Genomic DNA, 27,409 nt, shown 5'->3' on the forward strand with positions numbered 1-27,409 from the left:
CCATAAGCTGACCAGTGCAATAAATCACACGGGAAAGTGACTGGGTAAGTTTTAAATAATTTGGGGTTGAACAAAGAAATATAAAAATAGAGAACTGCCTTGGACACAGATAATTGCACAGTGTTTTTCAGTTTTCTATTCCCAAGAACTACAGAAATAAAATAAAAATAAGCTCATCCACTGAGATGTTGCAAGCCTGCTTAAAGGAACACGTTGCCTTGGATCGGACGAGTTGGTCTATAAAAAAGCGTTTGTAACTGTTTGTTATAAAATGCATATGGTTGGAGAGATAATTTAAAAGTAGAATACAATGATCCACACAAGTTTGCCTCGAAATTGCGTGGTTTCCTTTTACTGTGCGAACTAACACGGTCGGCCATTTATGGGAGTCAAAAGTTTGACTCCCATAAATGGCCGACCGTGTTAGTTGATGAGGTAAAAGGAAAACCGTGCAATTTCGAGGCATGTTTGTGTGGATCATTGTATTCTACTTTAACAGCATCTTTTTACCCATGTGCTTATTATAACAAACGCTTTTCAATGACCAACTCGACCGATCCAAGGCAACGTGCTCCTTTAAGATATATATTGCAAGCCTGTTTATGACAATAAAAATAAGAACTGCAGATTTTTTAGAACTGCTTTCTTGACTTTTTTAATCATCATGTCGGTAAGGTAACACCAGAGGCATGATATTTAGTCCTTGGAATAACAGTAGGAAGATTCTTTTGAGTATAAAGATTGACCAAACATGTTCATATGGTGTCCTGTATTTAGAGACTTTTCAGGTTATCATTTAATCACAGATTTCAGATTTTTTTTTTCCCAAGGCCAGGAAGATGTTTATGGCAAAAAAATGAGAACTACAGATTTATTCCAACCAATGACAACAAAAATGAGAACTACAGATTTATTCCAACCAATGACAACAAAAATGAGAACTACAGATTTATTCCAACCTACGGCAACAAAAATGAGAACTACAGATTTATTCCAACCATTTTCCTGACTTTGCAATCATCGTGTCTGCAAAGGAGAACCAACTACAAGTGGCACTAAACCAGAGCCCTCACCCATCCATCACAATATTTGGAATAGTGGAGGGGCATTCCAAAGTATTCCTCATTCCTCTGCTGCCTGGCTCTCTCAGTCTCAGCCACGCGACCAAGACATCTCCTAGAGTTGACAAACACACTGGGACCACCTATCACTGAAAATACTCCACATAGCACCCAGCATTCCAAGAAAGTGAAACTAGTAGAGGAACAGGGGGGATGTCGCTGGAGTAGCTCCTATCAACAGTTTCAAGTCACTTTTAAGAGGGTGGCTGGAATAGCGATTGCATACCACATTCTGAGGGCTGTGGATTGATTAATTTGATACATTTTTGTCTTCTTTCTTTTTACAATATTGATGAAGGCGATATGGGTGTAAGGCATTGTTACTAATTACGCTAATTGTAATTGGAATCGGCTCTGGGTAATTTGGATTAAATCATTTAAGGCCTTGCAGGTGCAAACGATGACCGCTTCCTCGGTGCAAACTTCTGTTGATAATAAGACTGTAAGGCTAACGGCTGTAATAATAAGAACATCCAGATTTCAACATCTGCTGAAAATATTGGGGTTGATTAATTTTGAGAAAAGTATTCCAGCATGTGAACAAGTTTTATTCTACATGTTGAACAATGTCTAAAGTCAACATAAAACAATCAATTTATTATATGAAGGCCTGTTACTTCCTGGGGGCAACAGGGGCAATTGTCTCCATGCTCCTTAGCCAAATTGCCTTGGTGCCCCTTGGCCATTGCCTTGGTGCTCATGTCCTTGGTTAAGTTGTGATGGTGCCCCATTGCCAATGCCTTGGTGCCCCACTGCCATTGCTTTAGTGACCCCTGTTCATTGCTTTTGTGACCCCTGTTCATTGCTTTTGTGGCCCCTGTTCATTGCTTTTGTGTCTTTTGACCATTGCTTTTGTTCCCCTTGGTTATTGCCTTGGTGCCCCTTGGCTATCACCTTTTTGCCCCTTAGTCAATGACTTGGTGCCCTTTTGGCCATTGCTTTTGTGGCACTTGCTCATTGCTTGTGTGCCCCTTTGACCAGTGTGCAGCAAGGGGTAGTTTGTCTGACTTCATCTTTAAATTAAATTCAGTCAAGAAACCTTAAAGGGAAGGAAGATCTAAAGTAAGAACATAATCCTGAAATCTGTGGGAAACAAAACAGCTTCCAATTCACTAGCCAGCCTTCATGACATAATGGGAGACTTTTGGATGGTCCTTTTTCATAGTTCTCTCCAGTAGTGTGTGCGCCATTTGATGTAGAATCGGAGAGACACATGAGCCTAAGGAAGTAACAATGTAGATAGATTGATGATACACTGTTTGCCTGAGTAGCGCATCAGAATCCAAACCCCCTCTTTCCTTGAGTGATTGAAGAATGTTTCACTAAGGATACCTCACATAGCACCTACATTCTTGAGGTAGAATGAGATGGGTCAGAATCAAAACCAAGTGATTTCAAAGTGCCTTAAGACAAACCAGGCCTGAAGCTTATTGCCATCCTACTGTCACGGGACCAATTTCATATAGATTCCTTTAAGCCTAAAATCTCAGTAGAACACGATTGTGCTTAGGGAAGGTATACGTTTGGTAATCGTGCTACAAATTATTGGCAATAAGAACTTAGTTGGTTATAGACAGTACTTTCGATAGTAAAAAAGCATTTAGAGAGAGATGTAGTTATAAATGAAAAAATACGGACAAATATATCAACTACGGATTATTCTGTTTGCGTAGACATAAACGCTCTGAGCTCAAAAACGTGACAACCTTTTGAAGGAAATTTTCATAATTTCACAGGTTAGTTTTTTTTTCTTCAAATCAAACGGTTACAAAAAGCAATTGTTCCACAAGTAAAGAGCAATGGAGAGTTGTTGATATCATAAAACATTGTAAGACACAGCTCCCTTTGAATCGATGTAGTTTGAGAAAAAGACAGAAAAAACTGAGAAAGCATTCAGGCTTGAAGCCTTTCCCAGGCATCTGAAAACACACAATTCTATACAACAAGGAATATGATTTTCTGTCATTATTCTCTTGCAACTTTGATGACAATTGAGCCAAATTTTTACAGCCTGTCTGTTATTTTGATTCTTGTTTTTTGGCTAGTATAGTGATTATTAAAGGGTTTTGGTACTTTTTGTATGACACAAAACACAATGTCCACAGATTAACATTTAACTTGCACAGTTTGAAGATAAGGATACAGGAAGGCTTCCCTTAAAATATTACTTGCTTCTAAGGTGATTTTAATAGTTCATGGCTCACAAACAATTATTCTTCTTGAGTAAAAGATGTTTTTTTTTCTTTTTCTTTTCTGTAGGAAAATAAAATCCTCAGACTACTCAGATGGGATTTAAACAAAAATTGAAATCGAACAATGTTAAAAATAATTCAGCCAATGATTCTCAGAAAAGCAAAATCACAATACCAGCCAACCACCCCAGGGTGAGACAACAAGGAAGCAAGTTTCAGTTTTAGATTTTGGAGGAAAACCCCAGTGAATAAAAACAAATAATAATAATAATAAAGTAAAAAAGTACCATGTTTTTTTTCTTTTAATGATATCTTGTGTTTTCCGTCAATCTATTTGTATATTAATTTATTTCCATTGCCCCCTTTCTTCCCTCTATTGTAAGTACAGCCTTGTTGTGCTAAACTCATTCCAGTAAAATCCAATACGAAAAATTCCTGCAATAAATTTCTTTTGGGTGCGACAGATGTACAACCTAGTGCAAACAAAATACTCCCGCGGGCAAGCAAAGACCTTCCTCCAAATCCAGGGTGTTGACTTGATGAGAATTAAACCACAAACACCTCGGGAAGGCGTAGGTCAACAAGTTTTATGAGTTTTTCCACACTTCTACGACATGACCTCCAATCTACAGCCAGTATCATTCGAAGAAAATCATGCAGGGGAGAAGGCTAGAGTACAGGAGCAGGGAACAGCTGTGAGTCGGAGAGCCATGGAGCTGAGAGACTTCTCTGGGACGCTATCGTTCTCGAGGATTCCCATACGGCGTTTTGGGGTCAGAGGAGCTAGGATTTAGGAATTTCAATAAGGTTTGGGAAGAGAGATTGGTTTGAAAATAGCCGCAGGGCGAGGAAAATCAACTTCATGAAGGATGGGATGAATGGAGAATCAAATTTCTATAGAGGGATGGCTGTGGAGTGTTTTGGTGCTAGAAGCCCTATGAGCTTCCCAGTCAGAAGACTTTTCAAACATTTCATTGTATAAATATAAAAATTACTGTCAAAGACCCTCCTTAAATACTGGAAAGTTTGAGTCTCGATCAATAGGTTTGACCATTATTGCTTCTTCCTTTGGATGGGACATGATGCCAAAAGTTCCCATGTGTTGTGAAAAGAACTTCAAGGAACCAAAAAGGGATTTTGCCCAGCTGTGACAGTGTACCTCAGCACCTTGTAAAGCCCTCTTCATACTTCCTGCCAATGCGAATGCGATTCAAATTTGATGTGAATTTGACGTCACAACTCCTCTTTCGCTGCGCTATTCGCAAGAGGGTTGAGCACAACTCAACTCAGTGCGAATTTCGTTGCGAATTTCTTACATCCTTTACAACATGGCACCACATAAATGGGTCTCAGTTTAAAAACTTCTAAAAGTTGTCTTAAAGTCATTGGACACTTTCGGTAAACAGTATTGTCTAAGGCCCACACTTCATGTATCACCACTTCTATGTAAAATAACAAACCTGTGAAAATTAAGGCTCAACCGGTCATCAGAGTCTGGAGAAAATAACGGGAAAACCTGCCCTTGTTTCCGCACGTTTCCTCTTGTCATGACATGTGTTCAAAATAAATTCGTAATTCTCGCTATCGAGAATTGATATTGTTTAAAAGTTTTCTCATTTCATGGAATAATATTTCAAGAGAAGTCTTTCACCATTACCTTCTGTAAACCTTTTTAGTTATTTGTAAAATCTGTAAACTTTTTTTATGTACCGAAAGTGTAATTTGGCTTTAAAAAATAAACATAAGCACTTTGTGGCACCCGCAGATAAAGTGTTGTATAACAAAAGTTATTATACCAATTTATGTATGCATTACAGCTGTTCTATAACACGTTCACAGTTATAAATGTTAGATTGTGTTCTTGTCCAGTCTCTCAAGTTTTCAGTGTTGTTGAATTTGAGTGGAAGTAAAACAATTAAGTCGTACATGTTTGTTAAAAACATCAATTTCCAAGAGTTGCACAAACTGTATTCTGGCTACCAACTAAAATTCAATGGAAAACTAACAATCGGTTAGAAAAGCTAATCCACATACACTGAAGTGCCCCCCCCCCCCTCCCCCCCCGATGGGATTCAAAATCAGTGTAGAGGTAAAAGGTGAGGAACTTAAATACCACAAAACCAACCTTATCACCATGTAGAAAAGTAAAACTATAGGGAACACAATACCAGTGACCTATGAGTTCCTTACTGCCTAACTTTAACTGCAGCCTCACTACACTGTAGTCCAACCCATTAAAAATCTGCCTAACTTTTACTCTTGCCCATGATCTAAAACAAACAAGTGAGAAAATAAAAAGGCCCCTCAGTTAATGCTTCCTCAATCTCAACAGAGGGCGCTATACCATTTACAAGTACCAATTTACACAGATACAGACAATGTACCATGTACATGTACTTGGAAACAAGTGTAAAAATTTGCACTTACACTGTGGGAGTGTCTTGGCCGAGCGGTTAAGAGCACCGAATTCAAACTCTGGTGTTTCTGATCAGCAGAGTGTTGGTTCGAATCCCCAGCCCTGACACTTGTGTCCTTAAGCAAGACACATAACCATTGCTTCATCCTTCGGATGGGACGTAAAGCCGTTGGTCCCATGTGTTGTGTAAACGCATGTAAAAGAACCCAGTGCACTTATCAAAAAGAGAAGGGGTTCGCCCCGGTGTTCCTGGCTGGATTGGCAGCATATTGTACCATAGCACCTTGTAAACCATTACATGGTGCTTATTGATTAGGTCTTATATCTCAAAATTCGCCCCACTCCTTGCAGTAATAATACCTGGCGCTTTGTATCCTTTGGCAAAAGGCGCGTTATAAATACAGTTATCATTATTAATTAACAGAGAAAATGGAGGCAAGTGCCAAGAGCTAGATTTCCTTGAAATATCCTAAGCAACATCCAGAGCAAAAGTTGGAGCTAGTCGATGTAGGCATTGGATACTGCCTTACTTTTCTTCATTCGGGGCCATGACCATGAGTAACAAAAGGACAGTACATGTATTACAATACTGTATCATTGCTTTGATGTTATGATGTTAGAAGAATCATGGACGCAGACCTAATCCTAATATTATAACCATTTACATGTAAATGTGTTACTTGTGTTGTATAACATCCAAGTATTATATTACATTATATGACTGGAGGACAAAACCACTACAAACTGTACAAGACTGTATTCTTGATTACCAGGGCTTTTCAAACTTCTTTGTATATTTTAGACGCCACTTGTAGCCATTAAGGTCTGTTGCTGACACGTGGGTTCTGAAGGGGAGGTGTTCATGGACGCGCCGTCTTCCCAGTTACTGACGATCTTTGAGATCAAGTATGAAGTTCCTACAAAACAGAGGGATTAGGTATGCACCGCACCCCCTATGGGGTGTGTGGTGAACTGTCAGGTTCCTTTTTACGTTTTTTTAAATAGCCAATTGCTCCTGTTATGGTGTCTAGAAGGTAAAGCCAATTTGGGAATTTTTAGCCACTTGAGGCTGTTATGGCCACAAAAGGTGAAGCCAATTGGCATTTTAGTCAAATACATCGTGGGTCTAGTAAGCTCTACCCAAAAATGGTATGGAGGTATGCACAGTGAGTAGTACTTAAATAGTGAGTTTGTGGCATAGGCCATGTAATGTTTAGAACAACGTTTACCTCCTGACCGGAACATGCATTCGTATATTAATAATAATATTTGTACAAATTGGTAAAGCGCCAAATCCCCATAAAAAATTGCTCCATGGCGCTTCCAGAGAAACATTTAAAAATAAAACCCCTATAGATAAACACAAAATCCTTATCAGAATTGAACACAAATGAAAATGACAAATGAAAAGCAATTACATTGAATAATCTAATACATGTAGATTAATCCAGTGGTCTAACAAAACAATTCATGTAGGCTGACTGTAGGCTTTTAAAGGTAGTGGATACTATTGGTAATTACTCTAAATAATTATCAGCATAAAAACTTACTTTGTAAAGAGTAATGGAGAGCTGTTGATAGTATAATACATTGCGAGAAACAAACGGCTCCCTCTGAAGTAAAGTAATTTTTTCGAGAAAGAAGTAATTTTCCACGAATTTGATTTCGAGACCTCAGATTTAGAATAAGAGGTCCCGAAATCAAGCATCTGAAAGCACACAACTTCGTGTGATAAGGATAGTTTTTATTTCATTCATATCTCGCAACTTCGATGACAGGTTTGTTTTTTATGCATATGTTGAGATACACCAAGTGAGATGACTTGTCTTTGACAACTACCAATAGTGTCCACTGCCTTTAAAACATAGCCATCATAGATAAGCACTTAGTTAAACTAACTGAGCCACCTCTAAGTTTTTATGGTATACTTCTTGAAACTCGAGTCCTACTAAGAGAGGTGTGCGGTAACACCATGTGAATTCAGCAGAAGCATGTAAGCACACTACTCTAATGAAATACTAACATGGTCTCGAAATCAAGCATCTGAAATCACACAACTTTGTGTAACAAGGGTGTTTTTTCTTTCATTATTATCTCGCAACTTCGACGACCAATGAGCTCAAATGTTTAATGGTTTGTTACTTTATGCATATGTTGAGATACACCAAGTGAGAAGAATGGTCTTTGACAATTACCAATAGTGTCCAGTGTGACCAACAATCCTCCACTAAAATGACAAGGATCTACTTGGTGACATAATAAGCAAAGAGAAGACAAGACTTACCTCAAACTCCTCAGGATGGAAGAGATGTTTGATGATAACCACTTGCTCGTTCCTCTTGCGCTGGTGAAACTTCTTCTCAGGCCTCCAATCCAACAACCTGTAACAAACAATTAAGGAGCAAAGACTTAACAACTTAATGTAAGTACAGAGCTGTTGAAGCAGAAAACTTTTCAAAACAATTTGCTGACAAGACCCCCAGTCACAGAAATTTTTCCTGATAACCATGTACGTCTGGTAAGCTTTACTTAGTTTTACTTGGCAACATTTTGTGCTTCAGGAGCTCTACCAAATTAGGCCCAGTTTTTCCTCATAAAACAATGACGTACACCCGTACATACACCCAATACTTTTAATAGTTCATTAATCTTGCGCTTGCATAGGACGTGCCGAGCGACCGAGTGCACCTCACTCAACTTCTGGTGCTGTCAGCAAAGTGTGTGTTAGTGCCACCATGTGATCTTTGTCAAATCAACTGTATTCTGCACCTTTTGACAAGAAATAGGAGTTGTTTGAAGAAATTTACCTTAATAGTTTAAAAAGGGTAAGTTTATAGTCAGGGCGCTTGACCTAAAGGAAGTTGTTTATGCAATCCCCGTGTTCCAGCCGCCCAATTTATATTTGTGTTGGCAAACTTCAGTTCCAAAGATGCCTGCAAATTTTAAAATAAGCTTGTGCATACATACAAAAAAGCAATTCCAAAAATTGTGTCCAACGGTTGTTTGAAACACCAAGACTTCAAAATTTGTTGACGTAACCACATTGTGAAATTTTGAGGCGACCAAATTAGGCTAACCAACACTCACCCCTTTCATAAACTTTATAGGTAATGATTCACCCAATTATTAAAAAAGAGCTAAACAACTTCACCACAACAAGAAATAGTTTCGTCAGGCTCTGCGTCGAAGTGATATAAATATATTTGGTGACCTCTGAGGGGGGTGGGTCAAGGCTTCAAAGTGACGCCTGCATAAAGGGTAGAGTTCACACACAAAAAATACTGATGGTTCTTAGCAGAACCATAAAGAGAGAGAGAAAGAGAGAGAGAGAGAGAGGGGGAGGGGAGGCAAATCTTACTTTTCTTGGTAGTTTTTCTTCTTCTTCTTGGGCTTCTTCTTCTTGGGTTTAGCTTGGAAGTCTCCTTTCATTTGGAACCTTGCTAACTCCACATGGATCTTGTTTCCTCGTAGGTCTGAGTCATCCAACAACTGGATGGCAAGCTCCACGGACTCTCTCTAACAATGGAAAAACAATCGATGAGCAACGACTTGAAAATGTAATAATTGCATCAGGGATAAAGAATAGGAATCCGGGGTGACAGTCACTGCTGACAAACAGATCAAAAACTAGAATAAAAATCTTAGGAGGTAAGTTGGAATCATGGCATTTTCATCTTATAGTAACTCCTAGGATCAATTTCATCAAGACTTCAGACTCGTCTTATCTTGAGACGGGATGAGTAATTTGTAGGCCTGGGCGAATTATTCGAATATCCGGTTAATGGCGAATAGGTTTTCCTTCTTAACCGGATATCCCCATAGGGCGCGATACCTATTTACAAACTGGCTAATTCTGTAATTACAACCGAGTAACCGGATATTCTTCAACTATCCGAATATTTGCGGACGTCCGGCGACAACTGATATGAATTTTTTGTCTGAATCATGAAACTTCTATTAAGACAGCATAAAACAGCTTAAATTAAGTATTTAACTAAGCTCACTTCCATGAAGAGTTAAAACAATGACATTTCTGACGTAATTTGTTCAAAGATTACAAAAGTTTTCCTTCACGTAGAGTCAATCACGATCAAAAGAAAAAGCAAATCGCCATCTTTAAATTAGATCCGGTCATTTTTATGAATGAACCGAGTGCCACTGTCTAAAACTAATATCAATCCGCCCAGAAGATCTCATTCACAAACGAATAGCGCCCTCTAGCCGCGAAAAAACTATTCGGATATCTGGTTAATTTCGGATAGTTGGCCAGCGGTATCCAAATAACAAAATTTCACTATTCGCCCAGCACTAGTTACTTGAGTCACTTGAGTTGCGTCCTCAGAACGATTTCACAAAAGATAAGAAGTGTTTAAAGTGAAATAACATACAAAGATGACCTGGTACCATTCGTAGTGTAAGATCAGTACAAGGGGTGTAAGATCAGTACAAGGGTTGTAAGTTCACAAATGTTGCTTGATACAACAATAGCACTGCTACTGTTGGCACGAACGCGAAGAGAGACAGGTGCTATGCAGAAAACCATGCAAGAGTTGTATTATAATAACATCAGCTCGCCAATCAGCCAGCCACCTACATGGGACTGTTTGTGGAAACTTGATGATGCCAACTGGTTAAATCCAGTTTCATAAGACATCCCATTTAACGGTATCAAACACCTTTGGTAATTCTCAAATACCAGTATTCTCACTTGGTGTATTCCAACAAATGCATGAAATAACAAATCTATGACAATTTTTACTCAATTTTTACTGGTCATCAAAGTTGCAAGAGAATAATGAAAGAACAAAATACATCATTGTTGCACAAATTTGTGCGTTCAGATGCCTAAAAAAATAGTGAAAGACTTCTGACTTGAAGTCTTTATTATTTGAGTAAGAAATAAAATCTTTCTCAAAAAGAACACTACTTCACAATGTTTTATACTATCAGCAGCTCTCCGTTGCTCATTACCAAGTGAGTTTTTATGGTACCAGTTATTTAGAATAAATACCCAAAGTGTCCAGCGCCTTTAATACCTAGAGAGGTCAACCTTTTAACAGAATAATTGTGTTAAAGGAACACATTGCCTTGGATAGGAGGAGTTGGTCTATAAGAAGCGTTTGTTACCGTTTTTTTTTTATAAAATGCATATGGTTGGAGAGATGTTTTAAAAGTAGAATACAATGAGCCACACAAATTTGCCTCGAAACTGCATGGTTTTCCATTTACTGTGCGAACAGGGTCGGCCATTTATGAGAGTCAAAAATTTGACTCCCATAAATGGCCGACTGTGTTAGTCTACGAGGTAAAAGGAAAACCGTGCAATTTCGAGGCATGTTTGTGTGAATCATTGTATTCTACTTTTACAACATCTTTCTACACCCATACGTGGTATGCATTTTATAACAAACACTTACAAACAATTTTTAAAGACCAACTCATCCGATCCAAGGCAATGTGTTCCTTTAAGTCAACAGCAAAGCCCTGACTACTGACCTTGAGATAACAACACCTTCCATCACCCTTGATGTTACCATGGTGATCCAAATACAACTTGATCTTATTTTCTTGTTTCTCCTCGTCAAACATGATCACTCCGCATTTACTCATTAATTCTTCAAACTCCGTGGGGGTAATGTCTTCGGGCAGACCACTGACATAGACATTGGTGTTCTTAGACTCGTCCATCTCAAACCAGCCTGTTGCGAAAAGATAGAAAAATAGAATAAGACTGTTAAAGGTGTATAGGTTCGGTAGTTACTCTTAAAATTAATGGCAATAAAAACTTACTTTGGTTTAATAGCAGCTTACCATAGTATAAAGCATTTTGAGAATCATTCCGTTCAAAGAAGTGTGATTATATCACAAAATGTAGATGTCCAGTTTTAAGACATCACAAAAAAAAGAGAGTGTTTTAAAGGAACACGTTGCCTTGGATCGGTCGAGTTGGTCTTTGAAAAGCGTTTGTAACCGTTTTTTATAAAATGCATATGGGTAGAAAGATGTTGTAAAAGAGAATACAATGATCCACACAAACATGCCTCAAAATTGCGTGGTTTTCCTTTTACCCCGTCGACTTGTAATATTTTTATCTTAAGTTCACTTCTGTAGTTTGTTATTAGCTGGGATCCATGGGAGATCAGTGAGTTTTTCTTACTGAATGGATTTCCCAGGATAAACAAGAAATAAATAAATAAATAAATAAACACGTCGGCCATTTATGGGGGTCAAAATTTTGACTCCCATAAATGACCGACCGTGTTAGTTCGCACAGTAGAAGGAAAACCATGCAATTTCGAGGCAAACTTGTGTGGATCATTGTATTCTACTTTTAAAACATCTTTCCAACCATATGCATTATATAAAAAACAGTTACAAACGCTTTTGTTTTGGCCAACTCGTCCGATCCAAGGCAACGTGTTCCTTTAACAAGAACAAAAGGGCTCAGATGTTCGGATGAAGCCAGATATGCAAGTTTTCAAGTTAAATTGGCCAGTGAAATGTGAGCCTTCCAAGTGATAATCTGATATCGGCCTCTGTTGACTCAATTTCCTCAGGCCATGGTTAAAGTCACCTGGAAATATAATTTTTTTTCTTTCAAACATAAGAGTATATGCTTACGAACAATAAAACAATTTTTTAGTAATTGTTTGTCACGATTTATATGTTTAAAAAATATATAAAGTTGTTTGGGGGGCTGACTCCGCCTACCCCTTTTATGACGTCAATCGAGGCAGACTTTGCCTGCAATGCGTATAGTAAACACACGTGCAAAGTACATGTACGTCCAAGTCGTGAGTTGGTACATTTCAAAAAGTGTTTTTCTGCATTCAGCAGCAATACACCTGGTCGGCATTGCCGGAAAAAAAACAATTTTTTTTTTTAATCGTACAAACTCACGACTTGGTCCGTACATGTACTTTGCAATTGACATCACGAACAGCGCCCTCTCGGGTCGGGGTATACTCTTAAATTTGTAAATAACATAAGAACTGATTTTTTAAAACCATAGTCAACTGTTTATTCACATTCCACTCATCAAAACACATATATTAGTGACAAAAGCTTTATTTTGAAAAAATACCACTTCCAGATGACTTTAAACATTCTTAGAAATATAAGTTTAAACATGACAAACTTATCTCCTTTGGACCAATCAGAAAGGGTGAACTATCCCAGGTTCTTGCATTTATGAATTTATTGAAAGAATTTGGGTTTGAACAAAGAAAAACATCTATTGTATCGTGAGCTTGGGTGTTATCCCTGGCTACATGGCAGCTACACCATGTAGCAGTTGTGTGGTTTCTAACTGGTACCCCTGATCAAAGATATTGACTGATAGCGAAGAGACAGCCAACAAAGGGATGGATACATTGTAAATGTAGCTCAGTTTGTAAAGTGCCTGTACGTTTACTGGAGGTTGTTGGTTCACCCTCCACTACAGTAAACTAGGCCTATTTTTTGTTTAAACCCAAAATTCTTTCAAAACTACCCAGTCTATTTCCCTTGTGGTTTTTTACTTGTTGAATTTATTTACATACAATTGATCACAGCTGTTAGATATTGGTACAGTACCTTCCTCTCCTTTCCTCTTCTGACCGGCCTTGGGCTTCTGCTCCTCTGCAGTTTCCTTCTGTGTGTGGCTAGACTTGTCACGTCCTCCACTTCTCTTTTTACTCCCCTCTGGATTTTCATTGTCATCGTCATCATCTTCATCCTCTTCACTGTCACTATCTGCCTTTGCTAGTTTTGGCTGTTCTGCTGCCAGCTGGGCAGCATACTGCTCATAGTAGGATTTGACACTCTGCTCATTTGTATTGACACCGTAGTTAGCTTGATAGGCTGCTAGAAAGTCTTCATCGACCTAAGTCATAAATAAAGAACATAAATCTTAAAGGCACTGGACACTATTGGTAATGACTCAAAATAATTGTTATCATAAAAATTTATGCAATATGCAGCTGATCAAACTAAGGAACACTGGGGCTAACCCCTACTCTTAACGATAAGTGCACTGGGTCTGTTATGTGAATTACACAACACACAGGACTCCGCTTTACGTTCCATCCAAAAGACACAAAAATAATGTATTGCTCAAGGACACAGACCTGTGTCACGACCGGGACTCAAACCCTAACCCAGCTGATCAGAAACACCAGAGCTTGCGTCTGGTGTTCTTATCCACTCGACCATTACTGAAATCTAAAGCCCCTTTCTGTTCACATAAGAGCAATTCAGCACGGGTCCCTTGCTAAATTGTAGCATGGTTGTAAAATTGTACAAACGTGAAAGGACAATCATGTTTGGAGTGTCCAGGGTCCCTTGTAAAATCTTGTCCAACATTGCTACATGTACATGCACATTTTGTTGGAGGTCCGGACCTTCGACAAAATCTTACACTCGTGGAAATATTTACCAAGGATGTGCGCTACATCATCGGGTGAAAGGAACCCTTGTTTATTAATCGACGTCCCGGGTGAAGTTGTCCATACAGCGCATGCTTAGTGGGTGATATCTTTTCCCATCAAGGTGACCAGTAATACCATTCGTCATATTATGGAGTACAAAAAGGAAATATCCCCAAGGCTTAAAATGACTGTTCCACCCAACAATAAATCCTAATGACAAGTCTAGCCACAGGCCTGCTTCGATCCTGGCCCCTTCATAATGTACCTTTGGAAACCATGCTTGCTTCTCTGCGTCCCATTCGTACTCTGTACCATCATTGGGATCAGTGTACGTGTAACCCTGCTCTATCTTACTCTGCTCCTCTTTCTCCAACTGGAGTTGTCTTTCAAAGTCATCTTCTTCGGCCATGACGCCCAATATAGAATTGACGCTGTCAAAATGGCATCTGTTTCTGTGAATTCAAAATAAGAACAGTTTTTATTTTATTACTAAAAATCATTCAGAGCTAAATACATTCTACAAGAAGACCCATGCTAGTCAAAAATATTATTCAATAACACAAATCAAGTAGGCCTATGAAAAACAAGTATTTCTTTTTATTTCTTTGCATTCTTATTTATTATTAGCATTTCATTTATTTATGGGGGGGGGGGGTCTTGAGATTTGACAATTAAAATAAGTAGCTTGCAGACCTTTGTTTCCATCTTTTCTAGACCCGAAACTTCTGGCACAAATGATAAAGTTACAAAGACACCAATTTAACAAGAGATAAATATTGAGTAACTCTCTGCAGATTTTGTACTCCAACAGTGTAGTGTAGTGTTGATAGTGCATTATTTTTCTGGATTTTTTGTTAGTAACTTAATTTACACAAAATGTTTTAAATTCCTTAATTAAAGACAGTGGACACTATTGGTAATTGTCAACGACCAGTTTTCTCACTTGGTGTATCCCTACAATAAAATAACAAACCTGTAAAAATTTGAGCTAAATCGGTCGTCGAAGTTGCGAGATAATAATGAAAGAAAAAACACCCTTGTGTCACACGAAGTTGTGTGTGTTTGATGCGTGATTTCGAGACCTCAAATTCAACCTGTCCCCACCACTAGTTACCAAGTGAGGTTTTATGCTGATAATTATTTTGAGTAAATTACCAATAGTGTCCACTGCCTTTATAAACTAACTGCTTTTGCCTTTGGTCATGTTGGTTGGATAACTATGTGTTGTCCCACAGAAGTGGGGCAAACAGTAGTACATGTACTACTAGTGTGAGTGTGACTGGGGTCCATGGGTTTTGTACACTCTCGAGGGAAAATGGCACCCTGCCCCTCGGCTTCGCCTCGGGTGCCATTTCCCCCCTCAATCAAGTGTACAAAACGCCATGGACCCTGTCACAGCATGCAACAATTGTATAAATGATACATCATGTACGATGTGGAACATCCACGGCATGGAGGTCTATTTCTACCTCCTTGTCCACAGCTACAGTAGCTGCACACACCGCATGCACTGTCAGTATGCCATGTACTAGACCCAGTGACTGGGGCGCTGTACTCCTTTTAAACAATTTTTGACTTCATCTGTCGTACTAGCTAGTACGACAGATGAAGTCAATACGACAGATGAAGTCAAAAATTGTTTAAAAGGAGTACAGCGCCCCAGTCACTGGGTCTAGCCATGTACTGGGTTCAATGGAGGCCTGCAGCAGTTGAACCAGGGGCCAATTTCATAGAGCTGCTTAGCCTTAACTTAAGCAAAAAATTTGCTGAAGTACAAAAATAGCTTGCTTAGTTTACACGTTACTGGCCAAAATTTCATGCCATATACATGTACAATGCTTATTACTAGTATTTAGCTGTTGTTTACTTACATGTAGCATAACAATTAAGTGGATTCTGGGCCGGTAACCTGATTTTACTAAGCAATTAACTTTATGCTTAAGCAAAATTTTGTGCTTATTTTTTTAAGCAGCTCTATGAAATTGGGCCCGAATCATTGATGACATTATTTATTATGTTTTTTGTATGTTTACCTTTTTTCAGCAGCAGCCAACGCTCTTTTATCTTTACCAGCTTTGTTTACAATTTATCCAAGGGGAACCATGGAACACACAGCTTCTAATGGCACATTTGTTGATATTATTTTGTAAATAATCACATTGTATGAGCTAAAAACCATAGAAATGTCTACCTACTTTGAAACTCGACCTCGTTTAGCGAGCGCAACAGAATTAGGAATGAAGGGCGACCTCTAGTGTCCATGCCTTGCCAGGTACTCCTTTCGCTCGTCCCCAGCGCCTTCCCAAGAAGGAAGGATAACAACCGAGGACGAGTATACACAGGTTGGTGGTGTGGGGGGGGGGGGTCTCACGCTTAGCTGGTCTCTGAACTTAGCATCTCTAAAAAGACAGGTACCTGCCATGCTACTTTTCTTCACCTTTTATTTTACTTTATTGATTTAAAAAATTATCATCGTAGGATGTAAACTATGAAGTCTATATGATGTTTTACATCAACTCTGTAATCAATAATTCCCGAAAAATATCAACTATGATAGCCGATATGTTTTGGTGATATCAACTAATTTCCGGTTAATATTTAAAACATATCTTGTTTAAAATGTTGTCTTGGAAACCTCTACGCCTCCCCTTTCCCACTACTCCTGATTTAAAGTATATAAAAGTTAAATTTACTCAATGTATAACAATAACAAAAGCATAACAACATTGGACGCTATTGGTAATAATTGTCAAAGAACAGTCTTCTCACTTGGTGTATCTCAACATAATTATATACGAAATAACAAACCTGTGAAAATTTGGGCTCAATTGGCCGTCGAAGTTGCGAGATAATACTGAAAGAAAAAACACCCTTGTCACACGAAGTTGCGTACTTTTTGGATGGTTGATTTCGAAACCTCAAAATAGTTCTAAATCTTAAGTCTCGAAATCAAATTCGTGAAAAATAACTCAAAAACTACGTTACTTCACAGGGAGCCGTTTCTCACATTGTTTTATATTATCAACCTCTCCCCATTACTTGCCACCAAGTAAAGTTTTATGTTCATATTATTCATTTTGAGTAATGACCAATAGTGTCCACTGCCTTCAAAGATTTTTTTTTTACAACTCTACTACGATAATGAAAATAATAGCCGATAACTCCATTGATTACTTTGGAACCTGAGCTCGATTTCACAACGAAGTAAGATTAAGACCCAATATTTTTGCTTAGAAAGATGCACAAGCTCCCTGGCCAGACAGAATTCATATTCGTCCGGGTCGATGGAGGGCTGACCCATTTCTGGGGTATGACCTGCAGATGTGTCAACATTATCAAGAAATGGGTACAATTTACGCATAATCAGTGATCATTTTGTTTGACCTAATTATTATTTTCGGGTTACCTTGACCCAAGGATTATTTTTTGTTCAAATGTTTTCCGCGACCCGCCGTTGCATCAAAATAACTCGAATTCAAATTTGTTAATCTGTTTCATCCGCTGTGTAAACTGATGGACTTACGAGGAATAACTTCTGGCAGATCAGGGTAAATCCATCTGTGAAAGAAAAGGAAAAATAATGATCTTGTTGAAGGCAGTGGACACTATTGGTAATTACTCGTTAGCATATAACCTTACTTGGTAACGAGTTATGAGGAGAGGTTGATGGAATAAAACATTGTGAGAAACGGCTCCCTCTGAAGTGACGTAGTTTTTGAAAAAGAAGTAATTTTCCATGAATTCGATTTCGAGACCTCAGATTTAGAATTTGAGGTCTCGAAATCAAGCATCGGAAAGAACTTAACTTCATGTGACAAGGGTGTTTTTCCTTTCATTATTTTCTCGCAACTTCGACAACCAATTTGAGCTCAAATTTTCACAGGTTTGTTATTTTGTGCATAATTATGTTGAGATACACCAAGAGAGAAGACTGGTCTTTGACAATTATTACCAATAGTGTCCACTGCCTTTAAGTTTGCTCGCGTTCTTAACATTCAGAAGTTAGTGTGCCGACATTTTGGGATTAAGGAACACGATGTCTTGGATCGGTCGAGTTGGTCTTTGAAAAGCGTTTGAAACCGTTTGTTATATATGCACAAGGTCATATAGATAATTTAAAAGTAGAATATGATAATCCACACAAACATGCCTCGAAATTGCACGCGGTTTTCCTTTTACGTCGCGAAGAAACACGGTCGACCATTTTGTGGAGTCAAATATGTTTCTAACCATATGCATTCCATAACAAACGGTTTCAATTGAAGCGCTTTTCAAAGACAAACGGCAACGTGTTATTTTAAGAGCATCACAATGGTCTCTCTTGAAAATGCGAGCGTCAATTGAAACATGTTCCCCGCCCAAATGCAGAAGAGATGAACACTTACCCATAAAGGGGAGTTGTCGTTTGCCCCGGACGAACACAAAGTATACAATAAGTCCTAATACTAGTAACACGATGGCGTAGAGATACTCAAGGGTAGGCTGGAAGATGAGGGGAACCAACACCAAGAACAACGCACTCATCGTGGCTAAGATGGGTACCAGTATGTTCACCTGTAAATAGAATGTTGTGATACTGTTCTGTTTTTACACAAAAAATCCTTGTTTGTGTTGGGGGTAAGATCGTCATTGCATTTTGGTTATCATTTTTGTATTCTAATTGTTTACTATTCATTAATTAATTAATCTATTTATTTAAAGGCACTGGACGCTAAGGATACGAGGATGCATTACTACGCGCACAAATAAATATCCGAAACCTGTCTCGTAAAAGTGCACCACACGTACAGCGCTCAAGGACTTCGGAAAACGGATTGAGTTTCCTACTTTATTACACCTTTTTACCAAAACGGCACTTATGATTGGGAATAAAAGTGTAGCGACGAGTCCTGATAATCGGCCGTTTAAAACCTTGCAGGGTCGCGGGCCTTTCTTGCACGGCCACGACCCTGCCGGTTTTAAACGGCCGATTAAGAACTCGTCGCTACACTTTTATTCCCTTGTTGATAGCCAGAGTAGTAATGTCTTGCCTTGAACGCTCGAGGTTTGTCCGGGAGCTTCCAGCGCAAAACTATCAGTGCAACGAAAGTGGCTGCTTGGAAAATATTCTTGACAAATCCGGAGTATCTGATGATAGAATCGAAGTCTCCAAATGAGATAAGGATTATCCCAATTGTTCCCTGTGGCAGGAATAAGAATGTATTAATATTGAGGATATACGACCATGTCCGATATTGTGGCTATGGCTACGGCTATGACTGCAAGCCATGTCAAAGTGCGTAGCAACAGCCGTGGTTGCAGCTGCCGAATCGGCACAGCTTGACGTCACAATACTTAAGACAAAGAATAGTGCTCTGCGTGGGCTCGATATAAAACTGAGCACTTACGAAATTTGAAAATGACGAAATAATCTTTCAAATTTGATGTCTAAATACATGTCAATATACATTCAAATGATAAGTTTGAAAACCAGCTTGTGTAATGGCTTATCTAGCTGTAACTGTTCTCTGTCTGATTTTCCTTTACTGTGTGAGGATCGTTACAAATAGTCTATGTTATTAATTTATTATTAAAAACTCCCGGGTCAAAATTGACCCGAGTTCTGGGTCACAGGGAGGCCTCACCATTACCAAATTACACTGACCAGGAAACTGAAGACGAAAAAAAAGAAGATTTCTGCTCGGTTTCTGCGTCAGTCTGATCCATTTCTTGGTTATTTTGAACTGGATTAAAGGAACATTTATAGATATTAATTCACCGATGAATATTTTGCCAAAGGCTCTTTTGAAAATGTTGTCCTACCTGCAATACAATCGCCGGAAGTGGGGTCAACCTCGTCACGGTGACCATTGACATGACCTTGATCATGTGACCTTCTCTTCCGGCAGCAAATGTGATTCTGAATTAAATCAATTTAAGTTGTCAAAGAAGAAAATAGGTAAATACAATGAATATGCAACCATACCCATTGAGCAAGTTCGAGTGCACACAATAGCCATAGAAGAAACCATGGTCTTGAGGCTGGCTTTTAACAGTCAACCAATGGCCGACAAGCCTGGGTTCAAGTCAAAATAGACAACTTTTAGCTACGCGCCCGAACTTGCTCATGCTGGATAAACTGGACTACAGCAATCCAAACCAGAACAAACTGGAGTAAACTGGAACTAACCTTGGGTTGGCCAACAGACTACCAATGCAATTGCCTGAAGTGGATATACAAACGCCGAGTGGAATCAGCCATGCCATCGGGCCCAACGTACGTTCGGCAACTGTCTGAAATAGGCAGCAAATTTTATCTGTCAACAGCAAAGTTTCGTTCCTTTTTTTTAGTAAGAATTATAATATTCCAGGTTCAACTTAGTTGATTGACATCTTTATGTTTTTATTTCTACATTATGATTAGGTCTAAACACACCTGCCGAAGATTTCAGGCACGTATCAGGATGTTTGGGCGTGAAATAAGTATTTCTGTTTCTTCTCAACCATAAACTCTTTGTTGAGATGTAGAACAAAGTCTACAAAGAACAAGGACTTCTCACTTGGTGTATATCCCAACACATAACAAGCTTGGACAATTTGGGAGATATTTGATTAACAACGAAAAGTTCTTTGCTTACAACTGCCACGGCACTGGACGCTAGAAGCTCTGTTGGGGAGAGGACGGCCAAGTAAGCGATGTTGGTAAGAAGATATATGACGGTGACTGAAGGTACAGCAATGCATATAGCCAGGGGAATATTTCTGTAAAAAAAATTACAAATAAGAACGTAATTACCTGTTCATAGCTGGGATTTGTCCAGCCAAAGTTACACATGCTGCTAAAGTGGACATGACTGTTTTTGACTGTACTCATTCGGGACAGGCTCAACTTTTTGTGTACATCTCGAATGTAGATCAAAGGAAATGTGGTTAACATTTTCGGATCAGAGTTGACCCGGATCAGAGTCCCAAGAAGCCTGACCCAAAGGCTGACCTGGAATCCGTGTCAAAAAGAAAACAGAAATGGGTCAAACTTACATATAATTCGAGTATAAAAAACAGTTTTTTTTAAGAGTCTTCTTAATAATTTTGAATGTGCATAAAATCCCCGACAAAATCTCTTTTTTTTCCTTCTCAAACTTGATCGCCTGATATTAAACGTTCACAAACCAATGATGTCATTAGATTAAAAATACCAACCGTTGTGGGTTCTTTGCCTCTTCCGTCACGGTATTAAGAATTTCCCTGCCGTACAGAAAAGTGGGAGAAAAGGGCTGGTTTTAAACGGGTTTGCCCGGGTTGAAAAACTCTACACTAATAATGAAAAAAGGAAGATACGTTGATGAGAAAATCCAATGATGTACAAAACATTACAAAAGAAGAGTCCTGATGAATAACACAGAAGTCAATAAAATCTTCAAGCATCGTAACAATCAGGCAGCGAGCGGCAGAGAAGGGAAACTATTAAGGAGAGTTGTGGGGGCGGGAGTGGTGCCAGCGCCTTGACGAAAGACTACTCACCAACCAGCATAGGCCCAGAGACCATTGTAGAGCGCAAAGCTGTAGCTTCCAATATCAGTTGAAGTGCCCTCGAAAGCCACACTCGGGTTCAGGTTAGTCGCACCTAGTCCTGGATGTAACATAAAAGTGACAATGTAGTCTTAGTCCAAGACGTCACTGTCTCGTAGCGTAACGTAACGTAATGTAACGTAACGTAACGTAACGTGACGTGACGTGACGTAACGTAACGTAACGTAACCCGACAGAGTGCGCGCTTTTCGTCTTGAAGTCATTTCCGATCGGTTGACGACTGTAATCGAACCAATAATAGACTTACGCAAAGCTAGCGGGCGATTAGGCCCGCGGTATAAAAGCGAGGTTGAGAAAAGTGGTTGAAAAGTGGTACCACCCGAATATTACATAATGTTTTGATCTAAATTTATTACAAATGCAAGTATTTTGCTCAAACCATTTAACTTTTGCCTTTTGCCTTTGACCTTGTTGTTGTCACCTACCTTTGCATAATTGGACGAGCCCGGCGACTATGATGATGACGAGTGCCATGACCTTTCCACTTGAGAAGAATATTGGCAAGCCACTGGCGATCTTGACACTCATGCAGTTAATAAACACAATCAGCACTAAACAATGCAATGTTATTATTAAAAAGGGATTGCAAATAATATGGTTGGTTTAGCTAGAAGTTTTGGCATAGCATTTGGTAATGTATGAAGCCTGAGAATCAAGTCCACGGTGGGAAAACAATCTTGGCCCGATTTCTCAAAGCACTATGAGATTCATCTAATGAGATGAATGTCATGAATTTACCATAGTGAGTTGTATTGTGACACTTTGTTTAACAACTAAAGGTAACAAAACAGTTGCTGGCAGTGTGAGAACTTTTTGTTATCCACCATATACATAAACTGACAAAACGTAGAAGTAGAGATCGATCGGCCATCTGGGTCACGGAAAAAAAAAGTGAAAAATAATTTATTGGACATGATATAGATTAAAAAAGGTTATTAATAAAACGCTGTACCAGTGCAGAGGTAAGCGTTTCTCAACAGGGCCCAATTGCATAGAGCTGCTTGGCACAAAATAAGGTAAGCAAAACACAGTTATGCTTACCATACTGGGGTTAGCAGCCAAAACACAATGTCACATGAACAATTTGTGACTGGTGTCCCGCTCATTGTCGCTAAGCATTGATATTTTAAGCAGTTTGTGCTTATGATATTGGGCCCTGGTCAGCAATAATTATTATACGTACTGATTGTCACAATGGCAAATAACTGCACGGCTGCCATGGGTGGTGCGCAGTCCCCAGGGATGATGTAATCAATGACGTAGGTCGAGAGAGTTAACGTCGAGAGAGCGATTCCGCATGGTTTTATGATCACCGCAAAGGCCCACACCACCATGAACCCAGCCAAATCACCAAAGGCCATTAGAACATAGGTGTAGTTCCCCCCGGATTTGGGGACGAGTGTGCCGAGCTCGGCAAAACAAAGTGCACCTAAAATGTCAAGGTAAAAAAATACAACTAACGACCGTGTCCCATCAGGAAATTCTGTCCGCCGGAGATTAACTGTCCCCCTTATGGGAAGTAAACGTGGGCTGTAGGAGTATGATTTAAAAAAGGGCGCTATCAGAAGACGTTTGTACGTTTGGGGGGGGGGGGGGCAGAATCACAGCTGCTATGCATAACGGCATAACAAATTTGTTTTGACCAGTCTTCCTGATATTTTTGTCTTCATCATACTTTCTTAATTTCTGTGAAAAACATGTGAAACATATATATGTTCTGATCAATGCAGTTTGGTTCAATTCGGCACCGGCAACCATCTGGTATTTGATGCAAATTACGTGCCTCGACGTGTGACGTCAAAGGTCGGCTAAATAACAAAAAACATAATATTATGTAGGCCCCAAACTTTCTAATCTTTTGACAGATTTGAGAGCTACAGAAAAGGGATACCGTGTAAACATTTTTGCCATTTTGTTGCTTTTCCAACTTTATTTTGGATGACATAGGCACTATTTATTAAATGAGTTCAGGCAGAGTGTCCCTTTAAGATTCTTACCCAATGACGTTATGACTGCGCAGACAACCCATAAGACTAGACTCATCCCAACGCTCTCGGCTCCGATTAGAACCCCTTTTGGGGAGATGAATATGCCAGAGCCTATCATTGCCCCGACGATGAGGGCGACTCCACGCACCAGACCGAGCTCTCGCTTCAACTTCAATGGTCCTTCGGACGCCATCTTGCTTTCTGAGAATTGGCTTCTGGACCTTATCAGAAAAAAATTCCTTTAAAGTTCGGGGAAACGAGGAGGGGGAGGGGTTGTCTGGTCTTTATTTATATGGGTGCGTTCGATTAGCTTCCCCGGGTCGACCCGTGGCGCTCACTCGGGTGAGCCCCTGACACTTGAGCTAATCGAACGATCACTCGCCCTCTCGTGGTGACGGCATACACCTCAGTGAACCGTTCCACAAAAAGGGCACTACTAGGGGCTGACCGTGGTGAGCCCCTGGAAAGACGTCAAAGCTACTCGAACATACCGTGGGCAGATCGGGGTCGACCCGGGGAAGCTAATCGAACGCGCGCATCGACTGGATAGAGGGTTGAGTGCGTTCATTGAAGTCACCTTGGACGTAGCCTTAAGTCAAGGCGCACGCGGCACAACGGATGGCACGCACAACCCCAAAATGTGGCGAAGCCGCGAAGCGCCTTTACCAACTCGTTTGGGGGCCTTATATTTTTCTTTTCATTTGCCAACGATTTTGGTGGGAGAAAATGTAATGCATAATGCATTAGCGTGGTGAGTTGCTGGCCAATAAGAAGCCACAATTACTTGCATGACGTCACTAGAACGTTCGGCGCAAATTCGTTACATTTTCTTCAAAATCGTTGGCAGATGTCAAGAAAAAACATAAGGCCCCCACAACGAGTTGGTAAAGGCGCTTCGCGGCTTCGCTGCTCGCGGTGAGAGTTTTTTTTTGTGCGTTACATTTTTGGGGTTGTGCGTGCCATCTGGTGTGCCGCGTGCGCCTTGACTAAAGGCTACATTGGACACCATTTTGAAACACCCAAAACTGCGCTCTTGTGCATTTAATCTTTTTTGTTCGTTTTATGCAGAAATTATTTAGCAAAATGCCTGCTTGTGTGTCAATAAACTGCAATAAACAGATACTGCCGCGATTGTATCTATTTTTTTTATTTTTTTATTTTATTTTAGGGGATTTTCAGGCTGATTTTTTTAAATTATACCTACAGTGTGTGCTTAAAAAACATTGAGGGACAGAAAAATATGTTTAGATGATAAAATTCAATCTTTTAAATAAAACAACACATCGTAGTATGTATTCAACAGCTTTTCGGGATGCTTTTCAAAATGGCCGCCGCTGTGTGTGTGGTGACATCACGGGCCTGTGCACACGCACTACAGGCCAACCTGCTATCTCGAGTAAGAGATCAGTGGGTGTAGGCCTACACTCTGCTGCCCAACTTCGGACATGGTGTACGCATCCCAAATGACCCCTTCATAATATTGTTATAGGCACTGGACACCTTTGGTAATATTATTGTCAAAGACTTCGGACATGGTATACGCATCCCAAATGACCCCTTCATAATATTGTTATAGGCACTGGACACCTTTGGTAATAATATTATTGTCAAAGACCAGTCATCTTACTGTGTGTATATCTCAACATTATGCATACAATAATCAACCTGTTGGATTCTTGGTCGTCGAAGTTGCCAACCGAGGGAATAATGGAAGAAAAAACACCCTTGTCACCAAAGTTGTGAGCTTTCAGATATTGAATTCGAGACCCCAGCTGACCTCAAATTCAATTCAAATATTTTAGTGAGAAATACTTAAAAACTACTTTACTTCAGGGGGAGCAGTTTCTCACAATGTGTTATACTATCATCAGCTCTCCATTGCTCGTTACCAATAAGTTTTAATACTCAACATTAAGTAATTACGTATATTATTGTCAAGTGCCTTTAAGTTGAACAACCAATCGCTAAAAATAAATCGCAAAAGAACCTTAGACAGAATTGACCTTTTGCACTGTGTATGACCCATCAGCTCAAGGCGAAACACCACAGACCGAACAGCAAACAAAGCAACCAACCAAGTACTAAATAAATTCAATGCTTTTAGGAATGCTTTTCTGAAAAGTTCTGAAAAGAAAAGAAAAACATTATTCTGAAAACAAAATTTGGCCTTAAACCCACGCCCCCGGCCCCCCCCCCCCCATTTCGGAAAATAAATACCATGGGAGCGAGACTCTGGATTCCGCTCGGAATATTTTATAGTCCGTAAAAACAAAAAACTCGAGGAATTCGAACCGTCTAAAATGTGACATCCAACAAACAGGGAGTGCAAACGCTGAACGTCATGCGTGGCGGCAAATCAGCCGTAAAAGCTATTCATACCCTCCAACAATAGACCTGCAAACATTAGTGGGCCCTTTGCTTCCATAGTTATGGAACATTTGGGGCCATCAGAATATTGCCCTTTCACGACGTTGACAATGCAGCACTTTTAAGACGTAGCACTTCCTTTCAGAATTTGAACTTTTTTTTTTATTCCCTCAATAACAACCCGATCTGGTTCTGCTTTACCACCTCCGAATACAGTTCACTGCAATGGTAAATGTTGTACAATACCTAGAGCGCAGTTACATCAGTAAAAGTTGCAAAGACCAGTCTTTATACACACTTCCCGGAACCCATTTTATACAATCATGAAGTTACAAACCTGACATAATAACGTCACTCGGTCATCAAGGCACAATAAGGTGCAGTGAAAAAAAAAACTCATTGAAGTAACTGTTGTCAAATAATGTGTTTCTAAAAGTCTAATGATTTTAAAACTAGAGAAAAATAGGTTTAGCTGTTGCAAGCAACCACCAAAAGGACCTGTGGTGTAAAAGCAATGTTAATCGTTACAGGGGACGTTTTGGAATAGCAGAGTCTTTCTCGAAGGCGTAAACCGATTTTTACTCATTTCTAAAAAAAATATAGCATTACAAGTAAAACTGTTTCAAAAAAGTTTCCAACCACGCCCATCTTCACAAGTTAGTGTACAATGTAAAGGGCAATTCTGGAAATTTAGTTAACACACATTTTTCCGAATGGTTTGTCAAAAAAATGAAACTTGCATCTGAGCCTAAACGAAGGGTGTTACATGAAAACTTCACTTACTTTTAACTCGTTATTAATAGCAACGTGGGCAGATCCTCATAGGTGGAAGCTGCGGGGTGATCTTACCGACACACCAACTCAAAGTTTCTGTAAAACCGGATCCAGACAACAATCCAGCAGACTGGTTGAATAGGAGTTTCACTAGTCCCTCGATTAACCGCTATCACCAGTCAATGTTGAATGTTTATTGTGTTCTTGCTGTGAAACTGTCGTGCATACTTACGCGAAAGTTTAGTTGAATACTTACAAATAGGACTCAGTCCTAAATATTAATTACATGAATGTTATTTCCGAATTGGAGCAAAAAACGGGAATATTTACGTAACCTCTTACGGTAAATGTTATGTTTGATGTCCCTTCATGGCCACCGTAGCATGTCAAGTTCACTGCACAATCATACAAATGGCCAAACCGTGACGCTTGATTGTTGTGTATCAACCTTCCCATAGTGCGACCTGCTATTTAAGTTCGCTGTGTATAGTGCTGGGCAGAGGGCCTTGTGAGCAAATTAATTTAGAAATACTTGTTTTCGTTTTGGAGTTTGAATTATTTATCTGCCAGAATA

The 27,409-nt window shown here is 39.5% G+C and overlaps 2 protein-coding genes across 3 annotated transcripts in view; both read right to left on the minus strand.

Annotated features, from left to right (window-relative positions):
- LOC139947149 (17S U2 SnRNP complex component HTATSF1-like) overlaps window positions 1-16,353 on the minus strand; it is a 47,271-nt gene extending 30,918 nt beyond the window's left edge. Inside the window, exons 1-6 of one of the 2 annotated variants that reach the window (XM_071945008.1) lie at window positions 16,333-16,353; window positions 14,403-14,589; window positions 13,305-13,593; window positions 11,226-11,428; window positions 9,088-9,245; window positions 8,014-8,110 (exon numbers count right to left, since the gene is read on the minus strand). In XM_071945008.1, the coding sequence (XP_071801109.1) occupies window positions 8,014-8,110; window positions 9,088-9,245; window positions 11,226-11,428; window positions 13,305-13,593; window positions 14,403-14,546 (891 nt within the window). In that variant the 5' untranslated portion in view covers window positions 14,547-14,589; window positions 16,333-16,353. The other variant, XM_071945007.1, reaches the window with a different exon arrangement.
- A 248-nt stretch (window positions 16,354-16,601) lies between these two features.
- Window positions 16,602-26,997, minus strand: LOC139947192 (b(0,+)-type amino acid transporter 1-like). Its single transcript, XM_071945059.1, has 13 exons — window positions 26,845-26,997; window positions 23,704-23,915; window positions 22,890-23,135; window positions 22,132-22,257; window positions 21,638-21,746; window positions 21,317-21,361; window positions 20,755-20,878; window positions 20,307-20,410; window positions 19,940-20,036; window positions 19,168-19,317; window positions 18,523-18,691; window positions 17,661-17,695; window positions 16,602-17,452 (listed from the first exon to the last, which is right to left on the minus strand). Exons 2-13 carry the CDS (start codon window positions 23,885-23,887, stop codon window positions 17,348-17,350), a joined length of 1,494 nt encoding a protein of 497 aa, XP_071801160.1. The 5' UTR covers window positions 23,888-23,915; window positions 26,845-26,997; the 3' UTR covers window positions 16,602-17,347.
- Between the last annotated feature and the right edge of the window lie 412 nt (window positions 26,998-27,409).

Source organism: Asterias amurensis, chromosome 14, assembly GCF_032118995.1.
Source record: "Asterias amurensis chromosome 14, ASM3211899v1".
Taxonomy (NCBI): domain Eukaryota; kingdom Metazoa; phylum Echinodermata; class Asteroidea; order Forcipulatida; family Asteriidae; genus Asterias; species Asterias amurensis.

Bases quoted from the DNA above. Each gene is read 5' to 3' on its own strand.
- LOC139947192 (XM_071945059.1), bottom strand. From the start codon at position 23,887: ATGGCGTCCGAAGGACCATTGAAGTTGAAGCGAGAGCTCGGTCTGGTG. The intron at 21,747-22,131 runs GTAGGTGACAAC...TGTTACATCCAG, and splicing joins GCTCGTCCAATTATGCAAAG to GACTAGGTGCGACTAACCTG. The intron at 21,362-21,637 runs GTGAGTAGTCTT...TCTGTACGGCAG, and splicing joins CTCTGGGCCTATGCTGGTTG to GGAAATTCTTAATACCGTGA.